The 20,619-nt window shown below is 44.9% G+C and overlaps 1 protein-coding gene across 1 annotated transcript in view; it reads right to left on the minus strand.

Annotated features, from left to right (window-relative positions):
* The window catches only part of LOC105469911 (MSL complex subunit 2), a 48,552-nt gene extending 31,646 nt beyond the window's left edge, over positions 1 to 16,906 (minus strand). The window contains exon 1 of the mRNA XM_011721502.3: positions 15,564 to 16,906. Within this exon, the coding sequence (XP_011719804.1) occupies positions 15,564 to 15,705 (142 nt within the window). The 5' untranslated portion in view covers positions 15,706 to 16,906. The remainder of the gene's footprint in view (positions 1 to 15,563) is intronic.
* Between the last annotated feature and the right edge of the window lie 3,713 nt (positions 16,907 to 20,619).

A 20,619-nucleotide genomic window follows, 5' to 3' on the forward strand; every position in this document is an offset into this window, starting at 1 on the left:
CTATCGCCCAGGCTGGAGTGCAACAGCACCATCATGGTTCAATCCAGCCTCAACCTCCTGGGTTCAAGCAATCCCTATACCTCAAGCTCCCAAGTAGCTGGGATTACAGGCAGGCACCACCACCCCTAATGTTTTATTTTTTTTGGTAGAGACAGGGTCTCACTATATTGCCCAGACTGGTCTTGAACTCCTGGGCTCAAGCAATCCACCTGCTTTGGCATCTCAAGTGCTGGGATTACAGCATGAGCCATCCTGCCCAGTGAGGAATGTGTATTTTTAAAAAGCTTCCCAAATGCTAATGAACAACCAGGATTAGGAATCACTAAAGGCCGGGCGCGGTGGCTCAAGCCTGTAATCCCAGCACTTTGGGAGGCCGAGGCGGGCGGATCACAAGGTCAGGAGATCGAGACCACAGTGAAACCCCGTCTCTAGTAAAAATACAAAAAATTAGCCGGGCGCGGTGGCGGGCGCCTGTAGTCCCAGCTACTCAGGAGGCTGAGGCAGGAGAATGGCGTGAACCCAGGAGGCGGAGCTTGCAGTGAGCCGAGATCGCGCCACTGCACTCCAGCCTAGGCAACAGCGTGAGACTCCGTCTCAAAAAAAAAAAAAAAAAAAAAGGAATCACTAAAAATACTTTTAACTTTTTCTTCCCTTGAAATCATCTTCCACAATAAGAAGAACTCCTGGGGATTTTTTCTAATCACTTCATCATTTAAGTAGCAAATGTGATTAAATGATTTTAAGGAAAAAAAAAAAAAAACTACTTTTAATCAGCGTATTATGCAAAATTACACTATAAAGATCATCTCAACAAAGCATACAAAGACATTTTTTCATCTAAATTAAGTTTTAAAATGCATTTTGGTGACATATCTACTTTAAAACAGCCTATCTTGGGCTGGGCGCGGTGACTCACGCCTGAAATCCCAGGACTTTGGGAGGCCAAGGCAAGCGGATCACCTGAGGTCAAGAGTTTGAGATCAGCCTGGCCAACATGGTAAAAATCCATCTCTACTAAAAATACAAAAACTAGCCAGGCGTGGTGGCAGGGGCCTATAGTCCAAGCTACTCAGGAGGCTGAGGCAAGAGAACACTTGAACCCAGGAGGCAGAGGTTGCAGTGAGCTGAGATCCCTCCACTGCACTCCAGCCTGGGCAACAGAACAAGACTCTGTTGCAAAAAAAAATAAAAAATAAAAATAAAATGGCATGCCCTATTTGTAAACTCATGAATGTTAAAAATGTAGGCTAAAGTGGAACACACTACACAGGGGCAAAATTGCCTATGTGCCCTAATGCTTGGACTTATGTTTCCTACTAAAATTTTTTTAATAATTTTTGTATTTTGTTACTAAGTGATAAGCTAAAAGTGGCTTCAAAATGGCATCTACAAACACTTCAAATAACACATTCCAAGTATGAATAGTCTTTGGTCTCTAAAAATAAAAAGCAATACTGGGTAGCACTGTATTTTCTCTTTTCAACATTACTTTTTGAAATATTACCAAGAACCTGTTGAGATACAGGGTGTTAACACAGACAACTTATAAAGAAAAAAAGTCACTTTAGGAAGCCGAGGCGGGAGGATTACCAGATCAGGAGTTCAAGACCAGCCTGGCCAAAATGGTGAAACCCCGTCACTACTAAAAATACAAAAATTAGCCGGGCACAGTGGCTGGCGCCTGTAATCTCAGCTACTTGGGAGGCTGAGGCAGAAGAATTGCTTGAACCCAGGAGGTGGAGGTTGCAGTGAGCCAAGATCACACCATTGCACTCTAGCCTGGGTGACAGAGCAAGACTCCGTCTCAGAAAAAAGAAAGAAAGAAAGAAAGAAAAGTAGTTGGCTGGGCGCGGTGGTTCAAGCCTGTAATCCCAGCACTTTGTAGGGTTCAGGGGGCCGAGGAGGGCGGATCGTCTGAGGTCAGAAGTTCAACACTAGCCTGACCAACATAGTGAAACGTCTCTATTAAATACAAAATAAAAAAATAAGTCAGGCGTGGTGGCGCATGCCTGTAGTCCCAGCTACTTAAGAGTCTGAGGCAGGAGAATCGCTTGAACCCAGGAGGTGGTGGTTGCAGTGAGCTAAGATTGCGCCACTGCACTCCAGCCTGGGTGACAGAGTGAAACTCCATTTCAAAAAAAAAAGACGAGAGTAACAAAAATCATGAACCAAATATTTAGAATCATTTACATTTTTATGCTCATCATCTAGTATTTCATTATCAATTTAACTTTCTTAATGGTTCTTGTCTCTAAACGTTGATCTATTAAATGAATTATTGAAACAATATGAATAAGAGTTAATAAAACACATGACTAAGATTAAAACAATATGAAACCTTCATGAACGGAAGGATTAAGCTGAATTATTAACTGGTTATGGTACCACTATTTGTCTCATGCTCATTTGACATCTCTTCAAATGACCTCATTTTAAAGGAAGACAATTAAAATGTTTTCTCTTCTTCTAAAATAACAGAAGCCTTTTTACTACATGAACACCGTGGAACACCTTCTTGAGTCCGATTACTAAAGTGAAGAAATTGTTCTAGAGGGCAGTAAATGGTAAGCTCCAAAAATCTGTTCACAACCCCATCCAGCTCAATGTTTTAAAATCAAAACTTGGCCGGGCGAGGTGGCTCACACCTGTAATCCCAGCACTTTGGGAGGCTGAGGCAGGTGGATCACCTGAGGTCAGGAGTTGAAGACCAGCCTGGCCAACATGGTGAAACCCCGTATCTACTAAAAATATAAAAACTAGCTGGGCATGGTGGTGGACGCCTGTAATCCCAGCTACCTGGGTGGCTGAGGCAGGAGAATCGCTTGAACCCAGGAGACGGAGGTTGCAGTGAGCTGACACAGTGCCACTGCACTCCAGTCTCAGCAACAGACTAAGACTGTCTCAAAAAAATTAAAAAAATAAATAAATAAAAATAAAATCAAAACTTATGTGATCTGAAGAAAAAGAAAAAAGTTCTAAATATAAATTTTCTTTAAAAATCAAAACTTAAAAAACAAGATGAAAACACTGAAGGCAAATTTCTCACACAGCTTTCAAGAACAAATCTAAGTTCTTTAAATGTTGTAACACTGTCCAGTAGAACTTCATGCAACAATGGAAATGTTTTATATCTGCAATGTCCAATAAGGAAGCCATTACACTCACATGTGGCTACTGACCATTTACAATGTTGTTAAGGATAAAAGAAGAACTGGATTTTAAATTGCATTTACTTTTAATTAAATAAAATTTACATTGTCACATATGGCCAGTGGCTTTGTATAAAACATAGGTTTAGAACGTGATCTTACTCTGCTTCCAGACAAAAATGGAATAATCAGATTTACTCTCCTAACTGAAATAACTAAAAAACAGGCTAGAACAATAGGTTTTCAAATATTGACCAACAAGCAGTACAGGACAGTAATCCCTGAAAGGGGGAACAAATATAAACCCTACAACCGTCCCAGCTTATTGCCTGGGGATACTTTTCAGGCCAAAAAGCACAGGCAGGGAGAATCCAAAGCCTGGATTAAGCAAGGGGAAAGAAAAGAAAAATAAAAGCTCCCCTGAGTTGAGAAGACAGAGCTGGAAGCCAAGGCAGCTGGACTTCTCAGAGTGAAGCACAGAGATGACAGAGCTGCACAGAGAAAGAGGCCCAGAGTGGTATACCAGGTCACTCTGAGGTCTTCAGCTGAGTACTGATTAATTAGCACATGTGTGTAAACTACCAGAGAAGCCCCAGAAAGAAGCAGTGGAAACAATCCCCATAACTCACAGAAGTAGCAGAGTAATTCCTCCTTCCACTACCCAAAGTGAGAAATCCCACAAGGCATCAGATGAGCAGTCAAAAGGTTCCTGCCCTCAGTAGCATGGAAAAACTAGTCTCTAAAGGCTGCTGTGACTCTGCTAAACAAAAGCTTAAAAAACAAGGCTTGAAAGGATCAAACAATCTCCAAGTAACTTAGCCTCATCCCAGAACAAAGTTCAAGAATATTTGTAGTACAAAAATATCCAGCAACAAGGTAAAACTCACAATAGCTGGAATCCAATCAAAATTAACCAGCCCTAGAAAGAAGCAAGAAAATATAACCCATGATAAGAAGAAAAACCAGTGCAAACAATAAACCCAGAAAATGAAACAGATGATAGAATTAGTAAACAAGAACATTAAAAATGAAAATTATATTAAGCCAAATGTGGTGGCTCACTCCTGTAACCCCAGTACTTTGGGAGGCCAAGGTAGGAGGATTACTTGAGGCCAAGAGTTCAAGACCAGTCTGGGCAACACAGGTAGACCCCCATCTCCACGAAAAATTTTTAAAATGAAAATTTTTTTTTTTTTTTTTTTTTTTTTTGAGACAGAGTCTCGCTCTGTCGCCCAGGCTGGAGTGCAGTGACCAGATCTCAGCTCACTGCAAGCTCCGCCTCCCGGGTTCCCGCCATTCTCCTGCCTCAGCCTCCCGAGTAGCTGGGACCACAGGCGCCGCCACCTCGCCCGGCTAATTTTTTGTGTTTTTAGTAGAGACGGGGTTTCGCCGTGTTAGCCAGGATGGTCTCGATCTCCTGACCTTGTGATCCGCCTGTCTCGGCCTCCCAAAGTGGAAAATTTTTTTTTTTTTTGAGACAAGGTCTCAGTCTGCCACTCAGGCTGGAGTACAGTGGCATGACCTCAGATCACTGCAACCTCTGCCTCCTGGGCTCAAGCAATCCTCCCACCTCGGCCTCCCAAGTAGCTGTGACTAGAGGCACGCGCCAACCACGTCCAGGTAATTTTTGTATTTTTTGTAGAGGCAGGGTTTTGCCATGTTGTCCAGGCTAGAAAAATTAAAGTTATTGAAATGGTAGTTATTTTAACTATATCCCGTAAGTTCAGAAAGGTTTCATATACCTACCAACAGAGCTTCAAAATACATGAAGCAAAAACTGATATAACTGAAGAGAAACTGAAAACACATACAGTTGAGATTTCAACTCAATAATTGACAAAACTACTAAAAGTCTGTAAGGATAGAGAAAATAATGAACAATGCTATCGACTAACTTGTGAAAATGTTTTTACTGACCAGAAACATTGTGAACTAACAACTGTTCTCTAACTGCCAAACAAGATAAGTAATCCTGACTCTTATCCAGGTAATAAGATTTCACAAAATAACTGAAGATCACAACATCATTAGAATTCTATGGTTCTGGCCAGGCATGGTGGCTCACGCCTGTAATCCCAGCACTTTGGGAGGCCAAGGCGGGCAGATCACGAGGTCAGGAGATCGAGACCATCCTGGCTAACACAGTGAAACCTCGTCTCTACTAAAAATACAAAACATTAGCCAGGTGTGATGGTGGGCACTTGTAGTCCCAGCTACTCGGGAGGCTGAGGCAGAAGAATCAGTCGAACCCGGGAGGCGGAGGGTGCAGTAAGCCAAGATGGTACCACTGCACTTTAGCCTGGGCGACAGAGCGAGACTCCGCCTGAAAAAAAGAATTCTATGGTTCTGGGCCGGGCGGGGTAGCTCACGTCTGTAATCTCAGCACTTTGGGAGGCCAAGGCAGGCAGATCACCTCAGGTCAGGAGTTCCAAGACCAGCCTGGCCAACATGGTGAAATCCGTCTCTACAAAAACACACACACAAAATGAGCTGGGCAAGATGGCAGGAGCCTGTAATCCCAGCTACTCCAGAGGCTGAGGCGGGAGAACCCCTTGAACCCAAGAGGCAGAGGTTGCAGTGAGCCGAGATCGCACCATTGCACTCCAGCCTGGAAGACAGAGCGAAACTCCATCTCAAAAAAAAAATAAGAATTCCATGGTTCTGAACAACCTCTAGCGTACAAGAAGGGGTCTGGATAAATCCTTCATTCCTGAGAATTACAAACCCAAATTCTTACAGGAGGCAAACAGATAAAGCTCTAAAAAAGAAAAAGAAAAAAAAAAAGAAAAACACTGGCAAAGGTTAGGTGTGACCAAGGGCAAACTGAAGAGGACATACTCCTACCACCAAAGAAAAAAGCCAATCTCTCAAGTCTAGCCAATGATGCTACGTCATAAGGGAATGCTTCCAATTCAGTGCTTCCACTGTTGCAAAACCTCATACTTTTCCAGGAAGTGCCTAAAATTTGGATTTTTATGTGAAGTCTAGGTTTGGAAACAGTAACCACCAATTCAGTTTTTTTTTTTTTTTTTTTTTTTTTTTTTTTTTTGAGACTGAGTCTTGCTCTGTAGCCCAGGCTGGAATGCAGTGGCACGATCTCAGTTCACTGCAACCTCTGCCTCCCAGGTTCAAGCAATTCTTCCGCCTCAGCCTCCCAAGTAGCTAAGTAGCTGGGACTACAGGCATGTGCCACCACACCCGACAAATTTTTTTGTATTTTTATTAGAGACGAGGCTTCAGCATGTTGGCCAGGATGATCTCAAACTCCTGACCTCAAAGGATCCGCCCGCCTTGGCCTCCCAAAGTGCTGGGATTACAGGTGTGAGCCACTGCGCTCGGCACTATTCAGTACATTTTCAATAAAACTGAAAAAAAAAAAAAAGGTCTGGAAACCAAATTCACAACCAAATTTATGCTCTAATCCAACAACCTCATCTTACAAACGAAACAGAAAAATTAATTTATTCAAGTCATCACAGAAGAGAACTTCATCTAACCATATCTAAAATACTATAGATATGGACACAAAAATCACCCTTTTAGAGAAAACTAAAACAAGGATGCTACCAGAATAACTTAGGACATGACTCTTTTTTTTTTTTTTTTTTTTTTTTTGCAGGGCGGAGGGAAGGGGAGGGGGAGACAGAGTCTCACTGTCACCCAGGCTGGAGTGCACTGGCGCAATCTCGGCTCAATGCAACCTTCACCTCCTGGGTTCAAGCAATTCTGTGCGCACCAGCACGCCAGGATAATTGTTGTATTTTTTGTAGAGACAGTGTTTCGCCATGCTGGCCAGGCTGGTCTCAAACTCCTGACCTCAGATGATCCACCTGCCTCAGCCTCCCAAAGTGCTGGGATCACAGGCGTGAGCCACCACGCCCGGCCAGGACACAACTTTTCAGAAATGACAAAGTTGTCTTCCAACATCGAAGGGCAAAATTTTATCAAAGGCTTTCTGAATTATTCCAGAAAACAAAAATAAAATCAATGGAGACAATTACATACAGAGAAGGTGACTTGGGCAAAATGGAAGCAAAAAAAAAAAAAGTTGTTCTAAAAGAGGTTATCAAAACAATGGCAAGGCTATTTTGCAGAATATTTAGCTCAATTACCACAACCATATTGCTAAAATCCCCGAAGAATTCTTTAACTAGGCTATCCTTACATTACTTCAAACCTAGACTGCCTCAACTCTTCAGGTTCCCCAAAAATCAACATCCTTCCTTACTTCATTTCTGATATGAACTAAATCACCTTTCAACTCCTTCAATTTTTCCCATGTGTCTGTATCAAACTGCCAGGTTTTGTCAGTTCTTCAACACCATTGTATAACTGTCCCTAGATATCCATGGGTGATTGGTTCCAGCATCTCGCTTGAATACCAAAATCTGCAGATACTCAAGTCCTTGATATAACATGACATAGTATTTGCACTTAACCTAAGTATAGCCTCCTCTATTCTTCTAATCAGGGGTCCCCAAGCCTCCAGGCCATGGACAGGCACCAGTCCTTGGCCTGTTAGGAACCAGGCTGCACAGTAGGAAGTGAGCAGGAAGTGAACTGGGTCCAGCAAGCAAAGCTTCACGGCCACTCCCCATTGCTCACATCACCACCTGAGCTCTGTCAGATCTGCAGCAGCATTAGATTCTCACAGGAGCACAAACCCTACTGTGAATTGTGCATGCAAGGGATCTAGGCTGCACACTCATTACGAGAATAATGCTTGATGATCTGTCACTGTCTCCCACCACCCCTAGATGGGACCCTCGCAGGAAACAAGCTCAGGGCTCCCACTAATCCTACATTATAATGAATTGTATAATTATTTCATTATATGTTACAATATAATAATAATAGAAATAAAGTGCACAATAAGTGTAATGTGCTTGAATCATCCTGAAACCATCCCCCAAACCCGTGGAAAAATAGTCTTCCATGAAATCAGTACCTAGCGCCAAAATGGTAGGGAACTGCTGCTTTAAATCATCTCCAGATAACTCATAATACCTAAACAATGTAATACTATGTAAGTACTTGTTATACTGTAAGGCTTAGGGAATCATGACCAAAAACAAGTCCATACATGTTCAGTACAGTCGCAATTTTTCCCCAAATATTTTAGATCCAAGGTTGTTTGAATCCACGAATGCAGAACCCACAGATATGGAGGATTAGCTGTACATTTTATCAAGTATATGTTATATGAAAGCACTGTGCTAGACATACTCACCAATGTAAGACTAGAAAACATCTCATTTAATCAATTCACAATGAGACAAGCCCAGCTATGACAAAGACGACATAACACATTTCAAATTAAAATGTTATAACCATAAGAATGATCAAATGTTCCCTTTTCATTTTATGTTGTTCCCTTTCTTTTCACTCCCACCACTCTATTCAGGCCTCATTAAAGAATCCTCTTATTAGAGACTCCAAACAAACCACATTTGGCCGGGCGCAGTGGCTCACGCCTGTAATCCTAGCACTTTGGGAGGTGGAGGTGGGAGGATGACCTGGGGTCAGGACTTCAAGACCAGCCTGGCCAACATGGTGAAACCCTGTCTCTACTAAAAATACAAAAAAAAAAAAAAAATTAGCCGGGTGTGGCGGGCGACTGTAGTCCCAGCTACTCAGGAGACTAAAGCAGGAGAATCGCTTAAACCAGGAGATGGAGGTTGCAGTGGGCCAAGATCACACCATTGCACTCCAGCCTGGGTGACGGGGCAAGACTCCATCTCAAAAAAAAAAAAAAAAATTCACCTCTAAATTAATATTTTCTAAAACAATTTCAATCGTATCACTATCCTACTTAAATACTGTTTTTCAAATGCTAACAACACTGGTTTGCAAATCCTCATCCCAAACAAGATGGGCAGTTAAAATGCAGATTACAAGGGCCTGTCCACAGAGATTCTAATTCAATCAGTCTGGTGTAATGATTAGGAAATCTGGATTTTAATAAGCTTTTAGGTGATTTTGATTCAGGTGGCCTGTAGAATATATTTAAAAAAAAAAAAAAAAAAGGAAAGAAACAGGTCTACAAGTTGAATGTCACATTCCTTAGCTTGGGATCAAAATGTTCCACACAAAAGGCTCCTGAATAACCACTATAGGGCCAGGGCTCTCCTACAAGGGCTCTTCATTCCAGATAAACCCAATTTACTGCTGTTCACACAAGCCAAAGGTTTTCTCCTTCAGGACTTACTTAAAAATGTCCACTAGGCCAGGTGCGGTGGCTCATGCCTGTAATCCCAGCACTTTGGGAGGCCAAGCTAGGGGATCACGAGGTAGAGAGAGCGAGACATCCTGGCCAACATGGTGAAACCCCGTGTTTACTAAAACTACAGTAATTAGCTAGGCATGTTGGGGCATGCCTGTAGTCCCAGTTACTCAGGAGGCTGAGACAGGAGAATCGCTTGAAACCATGAGGCGGAGGTTGCAGTGAGCCGAGATCGCACCATTGCAGTCCAGCCTGGCAATGGAGTAAGACTCCATCTCAAAAAAAAAAAAAAATCCGGCCGGGCGCGGTGGCTCAAGCCTGTAATCCCAGCACTTTGGGAGGCCGAGACGGGCGGATCACGAGGTCAGGAGTTCGAGACCATCCTGGCTAACACGGTGAAACCCCGTCTCTACTAAAAAATACAAAAAACTAGCCGGGCGAGGTGGCGGGCGCCTGTAGTCCCGGCTACTCGGGAGGCTGAGGCAGGAGAATGGCGTAAAAACCCGGGAGGCAGAGCTTGCAGTGAGCTGAGATCCGGCCACTGCACTCCAGCCTGGGCGACACAGCGAGACTCCGTCTCAAAAAAAAAAAAAAAAAAAAAGGAAAAGAGATCATACAAAAGCCTGGGCAACATGGCAAAACCGTCTCTACAAAAAAAAAAAAAAAAAAAAAACACAAAAATAAGGTGGGCATGGTGGCGCACGCCTATAGTCCCAGCTAATTGGGAGGCTGAGGTGGGAGGACAGCTTAAGTCCAAGAGATCGAGCTGCAGTGAGCCATGATCATGCTACCACACTCCAGCCTGGGCAACAGAAGAAGACCCTGTCTCAAGAAAATTTAAAAAAATATATATATATATCAAACAGTTAAAAAAAAGTAGATCTGATATATCTGCTGTCTATAGCTGAATTGTACCTGCCAAGAAAATTACTAACTACACAGTTCTTCCTTACCTGCATACTAGATGAATGTGCTCTAAAGAATTCTTCCCAGATCAGAAAACAGGTAAACAAGAAAAAAACTGTTAAAATAGACCCTGTTTTAACACCAATGATTAACCTCTGACCAAAGAGCTATTCAAAAACAAATTCTACAGAAATAAATACACTTTTATGGTTAATTTCTGAAACTTTACACGTACAAAAACGTTAACTGGTAAGTTTTCTACAAATATCAACCAGGCCCGGGGGTGCACTCTTGTAGTTCCTGCTACTTGGGAGGCTGAGGTGGGAGGATCACCTGGACCCGGGAGACAAATGTTCCAGTAAGCCAAGATCATGCCACTGCACTCCAGCCTGGGCAACACAGCAAGACCCTGTCTCAAAAATAAAAAATTACTAACTTTTCTATCGTGACACATGAGGTTTGTTATAGCTTACACGCCTCTACTCAGTAGTTGGCCAATAATTGTTGGTTTACTTTAATGTCTTCCCTATAACACTGACCAATATATATGGGCCTGTGCCACGTGTCTTATTCTATCCTAGCATCTAGAACATCACAGGTGACCAATAAAGACATAGTACAGGTTACCGGGACTCACGCCTGTAATCCCAGCATTTTGGGAGACCGAGGCCAGGTGAGTTCAAGACCAATCTAGACAACACAGCAAGGCCACATCTCTACAAAAAAAAAATTTAAAAATTAGCCAACCACATATGGTGGCGCACACCTGTAGTGTTAGCTACTCTGGAGGCTAAGGCCAGAGGACTGGAGTTTGAGGCTGCAGTGAGCTATGACTGCACCACTGCACTCCAGCCTGGGTGACCAAACAAGATCGTCTCCAAAAAAAAAAAGGGAAACATTCATGTTCCTGGGTTTGACCATGATAATTTCCAAATATCTCCAAGAGTAATATTTTTCCATTTAACATGACCCTCCAATCCTAACAGGATTTTTGATTGTATACATCAGACTTGTTACATCATTTGAAGAGTTACAAGTTTAATGAAAACCTAAAATCCTTACGCCAAAATTTATCAAGTCTCATGTTATCAAAAGAAAAAAACAATTCTACTTTCTGATAAAGGAAGTCCAACATTTAGAACAGGAGCGAGAAATCGACACTTAAAAATAGTACCCATAGTGATTTTGTCTTGGTCACTTTCTGTGACCTAGAAAGTACAGTAATTCTCTACAGTAAGGCTATCCCATTCACTAGAAGCTTCAGAAGGTTTAAATATACAAACCAATTGAAAAACAAGCATGATAATCAGCTAATTAACATATCAAAGAACAATAATAACAAAACTGTAACTGCAGTGAATAATCTAGGTTTGACAATAATTGACCTGATAGTTTATAGTCTCTTCCCTCACCTCCTCCCACCTTTCTCTACTGTGCAAAGCTGGGATATTAAGTACCTAATACATGCCAGACACTGAATAGGTAGACTTGTTCTCATGGGTTCAAAAACTTTTTTCAGTCCGAGCAGGGGTGGCTCACACCTGTAATCCCAGCACTGTGGGAGGCCAAGGCGGGCGGATCACGAGGTCAGGAGTTCAAGACCAGCCTGGCCAACATGGTGAAACCTCATCTCTACAAAAAATACAAAAATTAGCTGGGCATGGTGGCAGGCATCTGTAATCCCAAGCTACTCGGGAAGCTGAGGTAGGAGAATCGCTTGAACCCAGGAGGTGGAGGTTGCAGTGAGCCAAGATTCCGCCACTGCACTCCAGCCTGGACAACAGAGAAAGACTCCGTCTCAAAAAAAAAATTTTTTTTTTTCAGGCCAGGAGCCACAGCGGCTTACATCTGTAACCCCTGCACTTTGGGAGGCCAAGGCATGAGGACAGCTTGAGCCTAGGAGTTCAAGATCTGCCCAGGCAACATGGCAAGACCCTATCACCACAAAAACTTTAGCTGGGCATGATGGTGCATGCCTGCAGTTCTAGCTAATTAGGAGGGTGAGGTGGAAGGATTGCATGAATCCAGGAGTTTAAGGCTGCAGTGAGCTAGGATGGCACCACTGCACTCCAACCTGAGCAAGCACTCCGACCTGAGCAACACAGCAAGATCCTGTCTCAATAAAAAGTTTTTTCAAACCACTTAAAAATAAGCCCACACATAACACAAATTTGGAGAAACAAACTTGAAGGAGATAAAGGAAACTGGCAAAAAGTTAAAGCAATGCGCCTACACAGTAAGTAAAAGCCAAATTTCAACCTAATTGCAAAGTTTGAAGGGCTTTTTCCCTCCCTCACCTCTTCCTCTGAGGCTGTCATAAACACCTACATGTAAGTCACTAGGCAGGAGAGAATGTGAAGCAGAAGAAATACGAAAATGTAAAAGAAAAAGGTGTCTTCCCTAAGAAGTTTATTATATATATCAGGAAAATCAAACTGATATAAAAACTGCACTGAAAGGAGTTATAAGTACCTTACGACTGGAACAAGAGAACAAAGATAACTTTTTAATTTTTTGAGCCAGAGTTTCACTCTGTCGCCCAGCCTGGAGTGCAGTGGCACAATCTCCGCTCACTGCAACCTCCGCCTCCCAGGTTCAAGCAATGTCTGGCAATGGGCCTCAGCCTCCCAAGTAACTGGGATTACAGGCACCCGCCACCACACACAGCTAATTTTTGTATTTTTAGTAGAGATGGGGTTTCACTATGTTGGCCAGGCTGGTCTCCAACTCCTGACCTCAAGTGATCCGCCCACCTTGGCCTCCCAAAGTGCTGGGATTACAGGCACCTGACCAGAGGAAACTTTTCGCTGCAGTGAGCAAGGAAGACTTCACCAAGGAGGCAGGGAGTTGAGTTAGGCCTTTAGAAAAAAAGGAGTGTATTAGGCAGAAGAAACTTAAGAAAACAAAAATTTTTAAAAAAAGAAAAAAAAGAGGAAGATATAAAGCATGTCTGAAAGGGCAAAAACATCAATCCAGTTAAAACAAAAATTATGTAAAACCACAGTTGAATGAAAGAATGAAAAGGTAGTAGCGGGTCAAATCTACAGGACGTGTTGAAACAAATTCCCTAATTAAGCATTACGACAGAATTAAACTTCATTTTTACATGTGTATTATTTTCGTGAAATAAGACTGCATGCACATTCACATATTAATTTGAATGCACGTATGCTTTTCATCTAAGGAAAAAAAGTCTAGTACGCACCTGGTACAAAGATATGTAAATGCTGGAGCTAAATTCAAATAACTGATTTTTTTTTCTATCTCTTGATAACCACAGACTTATGTCCAAAGAGATGGGAGGAAAAAAACCTGAACCTACATCCCTATTACTGAAACCATGCCAGCTACTCAATTATAAGGGAGAAGTAGAACTCACAGATCTTCCACAGGATGATGTGAAATAAGAAAGCCCTGTCAGAAAAATTCCCCTTAGGATGATGTGAAATAAGAAAGCCCTGTCAGAAAAATTCCCCTTGTGTTGCCAAGACTGACAAAAAATAAAAACAAAAAAGGCTACAGTTGGACTTTTAAATGTAGTTTTAGAACCTGGGAAAATGTTCAATTAGACCACCACTACCAACCGAAAGCTATTAATAAGAACTTAAAACCTCTGAGGTTCTTAATAGTTTTAGGATAGTGGTGGTCTACACAACTCAAAACTACCGTTTCCCTCTTAGAGAGCTAAGTCTCACCCATCTAGTAAACAGGTGACCTACCAGATTCTGCAAATGTTAACTGATAATGACATCACTCTCAAATGCTGTTTCAGCAGGACAGAGTGGGCCCTCCCTCTTTCTCCTACCTCACCAAAGTAGCACCCTACGGCCGTCACCAAAGGAAAAGAAAAAAAAAAAGTGTATGGAGAAGGAAGTTATGGCAGCTCCATTTCCTCAGTCCTCAAACTATCAAAATATGTGAGGACACAAAAAAAAGCACTCCAAAAAAGCGGGAGTAGACTGAGAGGTTACCATGAAATCAAGCAAATTTTTTATACACCTACATTTGCAAAACTTAAGCTGAAAGGAAACTCAATCTAGCCGAAAATTCTCATTTTACACATCAAGAAACTGAGGCCCAGGGCAGTTAGGTGATTTGCCCGGGGCGACTATTCCTCTATATAGGTGTTAAGTGTCTGTTACCAGTCAGAGCAGCACTTAATGACTTACTCAGTTACTTAAATGTTTATGACAGTAAGTACCTGTCTTGCAAAAAACACCACCACCTCTTCTGCACCCATTCAGTGTCTTGCTTCAGGATCTATATAGAAAACGCTGGATAAACCTCAAATGAATATTATTTCTCCCTTCAGCCACAACTGTCCCAAATTACTCTTCTTCCTTTATCTAATTTTAAAGAAAGCGGAAGCCTTAACGTGCCTGAATTTCCCAGGTTCTAACTAAACAAGTGGATCACCAAAACTTCAAAACTTCGGATAGACTATTAAGTAGAGCATACATATTACTGCTTTGCCAGTTGCCCTTTCCTTTGTATTAACGTCTCAGTCCAGGTTTTTCGAAAAGCAAGTAATTATTATAACTGCACAGTTAACACTCAAATTATCACTTTTGAGATATTTTCCTTAGACAATTTAGCATATCTCTTCTATCTTAAAAATAATTAAAAAGTATCCTACTTACCACGAGTTAATATTTTTTGAACAAACACATCTAAAATAACCCTCGACGAAGCCAAAGTATGTTAAACCACAAAATGAAAACGTGGTAAGTAAAAATCCCACCAGTTAAAAAGCACTTCGAGTACCACCAGCCTTCCCCGGCTTGCTGTTAACCGTCAAACCGTCAAAGCATTTGGGGAGGGACCCGGGGGAAAGTTCCGCGCCGGGTTCTCCAGCTGTGGGTTCATCAGCTTAGCCCACCACTCCCACGTAACACCAGCTTGGGGAAATGCAAACACGCCACATGTGCATGTCTTCGTCATGTTTAACCACTTTTAACCGCTGTAGGTACGAAATCAGCTCCCGCGGCAAAGTATTGTGCATGCATGTTACCCCCACTTAAACCACTACCACCAGATGAACCGAGGCGAATTAAACCATTTTGAACGTTAACGCCACTGCACAAAGCGGTCTGAAAGGGTTCTCTGCCTTTCTGAAATGCCGGGCAAAAGTCCCTCGGCGAGTTTCAAAACTAATGACCGCACAGCGCGGCACAAATAACAAAAGCGTAATACCAACCACCAGGCCGTCGACCCGCTCACGTTACCACTGCCCAGAAGGCTTTTTAAAAGCAAGCATTGAAAGGGAACAATAAAAAGCATCTCACCGCAAACACAGCACGAAAGGGACTGTCGGAAGTAAGGCAAGAGCCTGTTAATCTCAGTAAACGCCTTGGGGTCTCCGGGGTCGTAGTTGAGCACTAGGCGGCTCGCGGAAATGTAGAGAGCAGTAGCATTCACGGGGTTCATTGCAGACACTTCGACACCAATGGCTCCCGGTTGAAAAGAAATTCCGGATCCAACTTTGTAAGCAGCCAGGGAACGATGGCGAATTTGCAACAATTCGGAAGAAATCAGAGCCGAACCATTGGCCAAACAAGTAACCAGAATCCGTGCAAGTTTGTGGAGCTGAAGCAATCCTCCCACACATGGGGCCTTGGCGCCCCTCCGTCCCTGAGACTTCCAAAAATATGAGAGAGAGAGAAACCAGCGTTCGAGTTCGTCCGGAGCGACCACAGAGCGCAGAACGCGGCGGCTTGGGCGCTCGGGGCGGGACTCGGCGCTCAGTCTAGCCCCGCGGCTCGGCGGGCGGCCTGCACTCGAGCTCCATCTCCGGACACGGAGGCGCCTCCTCAGGTCGAGCTGGCGGGCGCGGGAGCAGGCCCCGGCCCCGTCTGAGGCGCGACACGCTTCTCCCGGGCTGCAGAGCCTCTTACTCCATCCCAGTGCAGGGCGCGGAGGCGGCGGCGAAGGCAAGGACGACGGTCGGGCGGCGGCTTCCCGGATCTAGTGCAAGACACCGCGGCGGCGACGAAGGTTGCTGTTGCGGCTGGCGGACGCCGTCGCCGCACTCTCCATATCGGACGCGGGGCCCAGACTGCGCCCTGGCTCTCCGCCCCGTAGGCTGCAGCCCGCAGTTCCCCGAGGTGGCGAGGCGGGCGAGAGTCCTCAACCCGGAGGGGAGGGCCGGGGAGGAAGTGCGCGGGCCGCCGCCGGCGGGCGGGAGGGGGCGGGGAGCAGGCCCGGCCGGGCCGCGGCGGCGCCCCTCGCTCCTCAGTCGCACACTCCGGGGTCACCACACGCAAGCGCCGCCCCCTCACTGCCCGGCCATCTTTTCGGCGCCGCACACACAGACGACTCCTCGACCCAGCACGACGGCCGCCGCCGCCCTCAGCGCCTTCCCGGCCGCGGGAGGCAAGCGCTCACACCGCCAGGCCCCGCCGCCGCCGCCCAGCGCACACAGCAAGGCCTCGCCGCCCTCACCCCGACTCCACGCGCCACCCCAGCTCGGTAGGGCCCGGGCTGCTGCGGCCTTAATGGATCCCGCGGGCTGTGCGGCGCCTCAGGCCTCTGCTGGCGGCGACGACGACCGTTACCCCAACGGGCAAAGCCACTGTCATCCCCGAGACTCCCCCGCCGCCGTCGTCGCTAGCGCTCGCACGCATGCGCAGAGCACACTCTCACCCCTCCCCCCTTTCCTCCCTTCGCTTCCCTTTTCCCTTGCTTCTCCTCTAACAACCCCCTCCACAGCCTCCCAGAGCTACCGGCTCACTCCACGCATGCGCAAGCCGCTACCTAGCTCCGCCGCCTTTCGCCCTTACGCGTGCGCTTTGACCGCCCACCCAGAAAACCGGATAAACACATCAGCCCGCTCGCGCCAGTCCCTCACCGCTGCCAACCCACCCTGGGCTCACTGCGCATGCCTGGCTCTCCACTTCGGCTCTCAGAACGGAGCATGCTCTCTGCGAGCCGACAGCTCTCGCCGCCCCTCCCCCACGTGCTCTCAAATTCCCTCTCCCAGGCATGTGGGCTGTGGTGAAACATTCGTTAGCTGGCACATCCTTCCCCGGTGTGGGCTGCAGGCTTCCCGCATTACACTGCTTCTGTGCCCGCCAACGCCGGGGCCCGACTTGGTAGCGCCATGTGGCGCTCTGCACTGGCCTGAATGCGGCCTCTCGTCCTGACTGACCGCGGTGTGAGGAAATAGCCTCGCCAGGCCCCAAGCCCCGCCCTCGCGGCCTTTCTCCTGGAACGGCTCACCCCGACCGCGGAAAGGGCGCAGCCTGGGCCGGTTGGCTGGCTCTCGCCGAGCCGGAATGATTGCTGCAGTGAACGTGGCTGCGCGCCCAGCAGGCGTGCAGACGGCTTTTGCCGGGTCGGGGCCGCGGTCAGCGCCTCTCTGCGGTGGTTCGCCGTCGGAGGTCTCTAAGGCCCTGGCTGACTGTGTGTAAGCGTGGAGGCTCGAACCCACCCCCCGCGCGTACCCGTCGGACCCGGGCTGTTCCCATGGCCTCTGGTCCCTGGACTCGAGCGGCCTCGCCTTCATGGGCGCCGATCAGGACTTCACCGAGCTCTCACCGGAACAGAGTCGTGTTTTAAAAACAAAACGAACTCCGTTTTTTTTTTTTTTTTTTTTGAAAGATTTAGCTTTTTCAAAAGACCTAGCTCTTCTATGTGAACAGATGTCTTGAAAAATGCTCTAGAACAAACCCAAATCCTTGCGAATATTTTGTTTTTTAAAACAAGCTTTTGCCTTTTGTTTTTGCAGGAGATCAAGGGCACTGGGATATAAATAAACAAAAGCCTAACTTAATGGATGACTTCCCTCCCTTCTCAAAGTACAAAACCTTTTTTGAGTAGCACAAATAGTAACAGGCCATAGGAAGCATTTCTTATCTCTGTACACACCAAAGCTTCTCAGCACAATTTTTCATGCACAGTAGACACTCTACACGTTTGCAAAGTGAAAATTATGATGTGTGTAAATCTTTTGTGGCACATGTTACATATGTACACAGGCACGTATATGACACATGTAAATGTGGTACATGTTAGTTACAAGCTGCCACTTGAGGTGAGTAGAAATAGTTAAGGTATCAAGGGAACCAATACAATTTCGATTTATAATTTCTATTATCGTTTGAAGGCAGGTTTCTGTTTTTTTTTTTTTAACCAGACCTACCATATTACCAACACTTAAATATTAAGCAGTAAGAATCCAACTTCCTAATTTTGATTAGCTGTGCAAACTGTATTTGGTAGCCTTATACGTGGAAAATGACAAATACTCTAAAAGCCACTCTCATTTTTAAAAGCTCCTCTTTTTTTTATAAGAGATCTTTTCTAAGCTCTCCTTCAAATAAAACTGTTATATGGTTCTATTTTTACTCTAGATTCTAAGGGCTTCTCCCACAACACACAGGTTCTCCCCAAGAGGAGCAACACAGAGAGTAAAATAATCAGCACTGTTTTCCATTAAGGCAGAATAAATTAGCAGTCACCCTAGGCAAGTGATTATTTGCAGGGCATTAACCTTGCTAATTTTCTCATAACTGGATTTTTACAAATTACGGTAGTTAGAGGTAAAGAATCTTGAAGTATATTCTCTTCTAATATTTATTGGCTGGATTGGGCCTTGCCTAAAAAGGAAACAAATGAATTGTTTATAGAAAATGAAGTGCTTCGGCAAAAGAAACTATCAACAGGGTAAACAGATAACCTACAGAATAGGACAAAAAATCTGCAAGTTATGCATCCAACAAAGGTCTAATATTCAGAATCTATAAGGAACTTAAGAAAAATGACCATCAAAAAACAATCCCATTAGGCCGGGCACGGTGGCTCAAGCCTGTAATCCCAGCACTTTGGGAGGCCGAGACGGGCGGATCACGAGGTCAGGAGATTGAGACCATCCTGCCTAACCCGGTGAAACCCCGTCTCTACTGAAAAATACACAAAACTAGCCGGGCGAGGTGGCGGGTGCCTGTAGTCCCAGCTACTCGGGAGGCTGAGGCAGGAGAATGGCGTAAACCTAGGAGGCGGAGCTTGCAGTGAGCTGAGATCCGGCCACTGCACTCCAGCCTGGGCGACAGAGCGAGACTCGTCTCAAAAAAAAAAAAAAAAAAATTAAAAAATGGGCATAGGACATGAACAGACACTTCTCAAACGAAGACAAAAGCCAGGTGCGGTGGCTTATGCCTGTAATCCCAACACTTTGGGAGGCCTAGAGGGGCGGATCACCTGAGGACAAGAGGGCAAGACCAGCCCGATCAACATGGTGAAACCCCATCTCTACTAAAAATACAAAAAAATTAGCTGGGAGTGGTGGCGGGTGCCTGTAATCCCAGCTACTCCAGAGGCTGAGGCAAGAGAATTGCTTGAACCCATGAGGCAGAGGTTGCAGCCAGCCAGGATCGAGCCACTGCACTCTAGCGTGGGCGACAGAGCAAATGCCAAAAAAAAAAAAAAAGAGAGAGAGAGAGACATACAAGCAGCCAATTAATGTATTAAAAAATGCTCGGCCGGGCATGGTGGCTCACACCTGTAATCCCATCAATTTGGGAGGCTGAGGTGGGCGGATCACAAGGTCAGGAGATCCAGACCATCCTGGCTAACACGGTGAAACCCTTTCTCTATTAAAAAATACAAAAAAAAAAAAAAAAAAAAAAAAAAAAATTAGCCCGGTGTGGGTAGCATGTGCCTTCAGCTACTCAGGAGGCTAGGAGGCTGAAGCAGGAGAATCACTTGAACCCCAGAGGCGGAGGTTTCAGTGAGCTGAGATTGTGCCATTGCACTCCAGCCTGGTGACAGAGCAGTAATCCATCTCAAAAAAAAAAAAAATGGGAAAGAAAGAAAAAGAAAAGAAAAAAAAATGCTCAACATCACTAATCATCAGAGAAATGCAAATCCAAACCACAATGATATACCCTCTCACCACACAGTCATAATGGCAATTATTAAGTCAAAAAATAACAGATGTTGGGGACGTTCCAGAGACAAGGGAATGTTTATACACTGCCGGTAGGACTGTAAATTAGTTCAGCCACTGTGGAAAGCAGTTTGGAGAATTCTCAAAGAACTTAGAACTACCATTTGACCCAGCAATCTCATTACTGGCTATATACCCAAAGGAATATAAGTCATTCTACCAAAAAGACATGCACTCATCTGCTCATCGCAGCACTGTTTACATAGCAAAGAAATGGAATCAACCTAAATGCCCATTGGCAATGGGCTGAATAAAGAAAATGTAGTACATATACACGATGGAATACTACACAGCCATAAAAAATTATGTCCTAGCCAGGCGCTGTGGCTTACACCTGTAATCCCAGCACTTTGGGAGGCTGAAGTGGGCGAATCACCTGTGGTTGGAAGTTCGAG

The sequence above is a fragment of the Macaca nemestrina genome, chromosome 2 (genome assembly GCF_043159975.1).
Source record: "Macaca nemestrina isolate mMacNem1 chromosome 2, mMacNem.hap1, whole genome shotgun sequence".
Taxonomy (NCBI): Eukaryota; Metazoa; Chordata; class Mammalia; order Primates; family Cercopithecidae; genus Macaca; species Macaca nemestrina.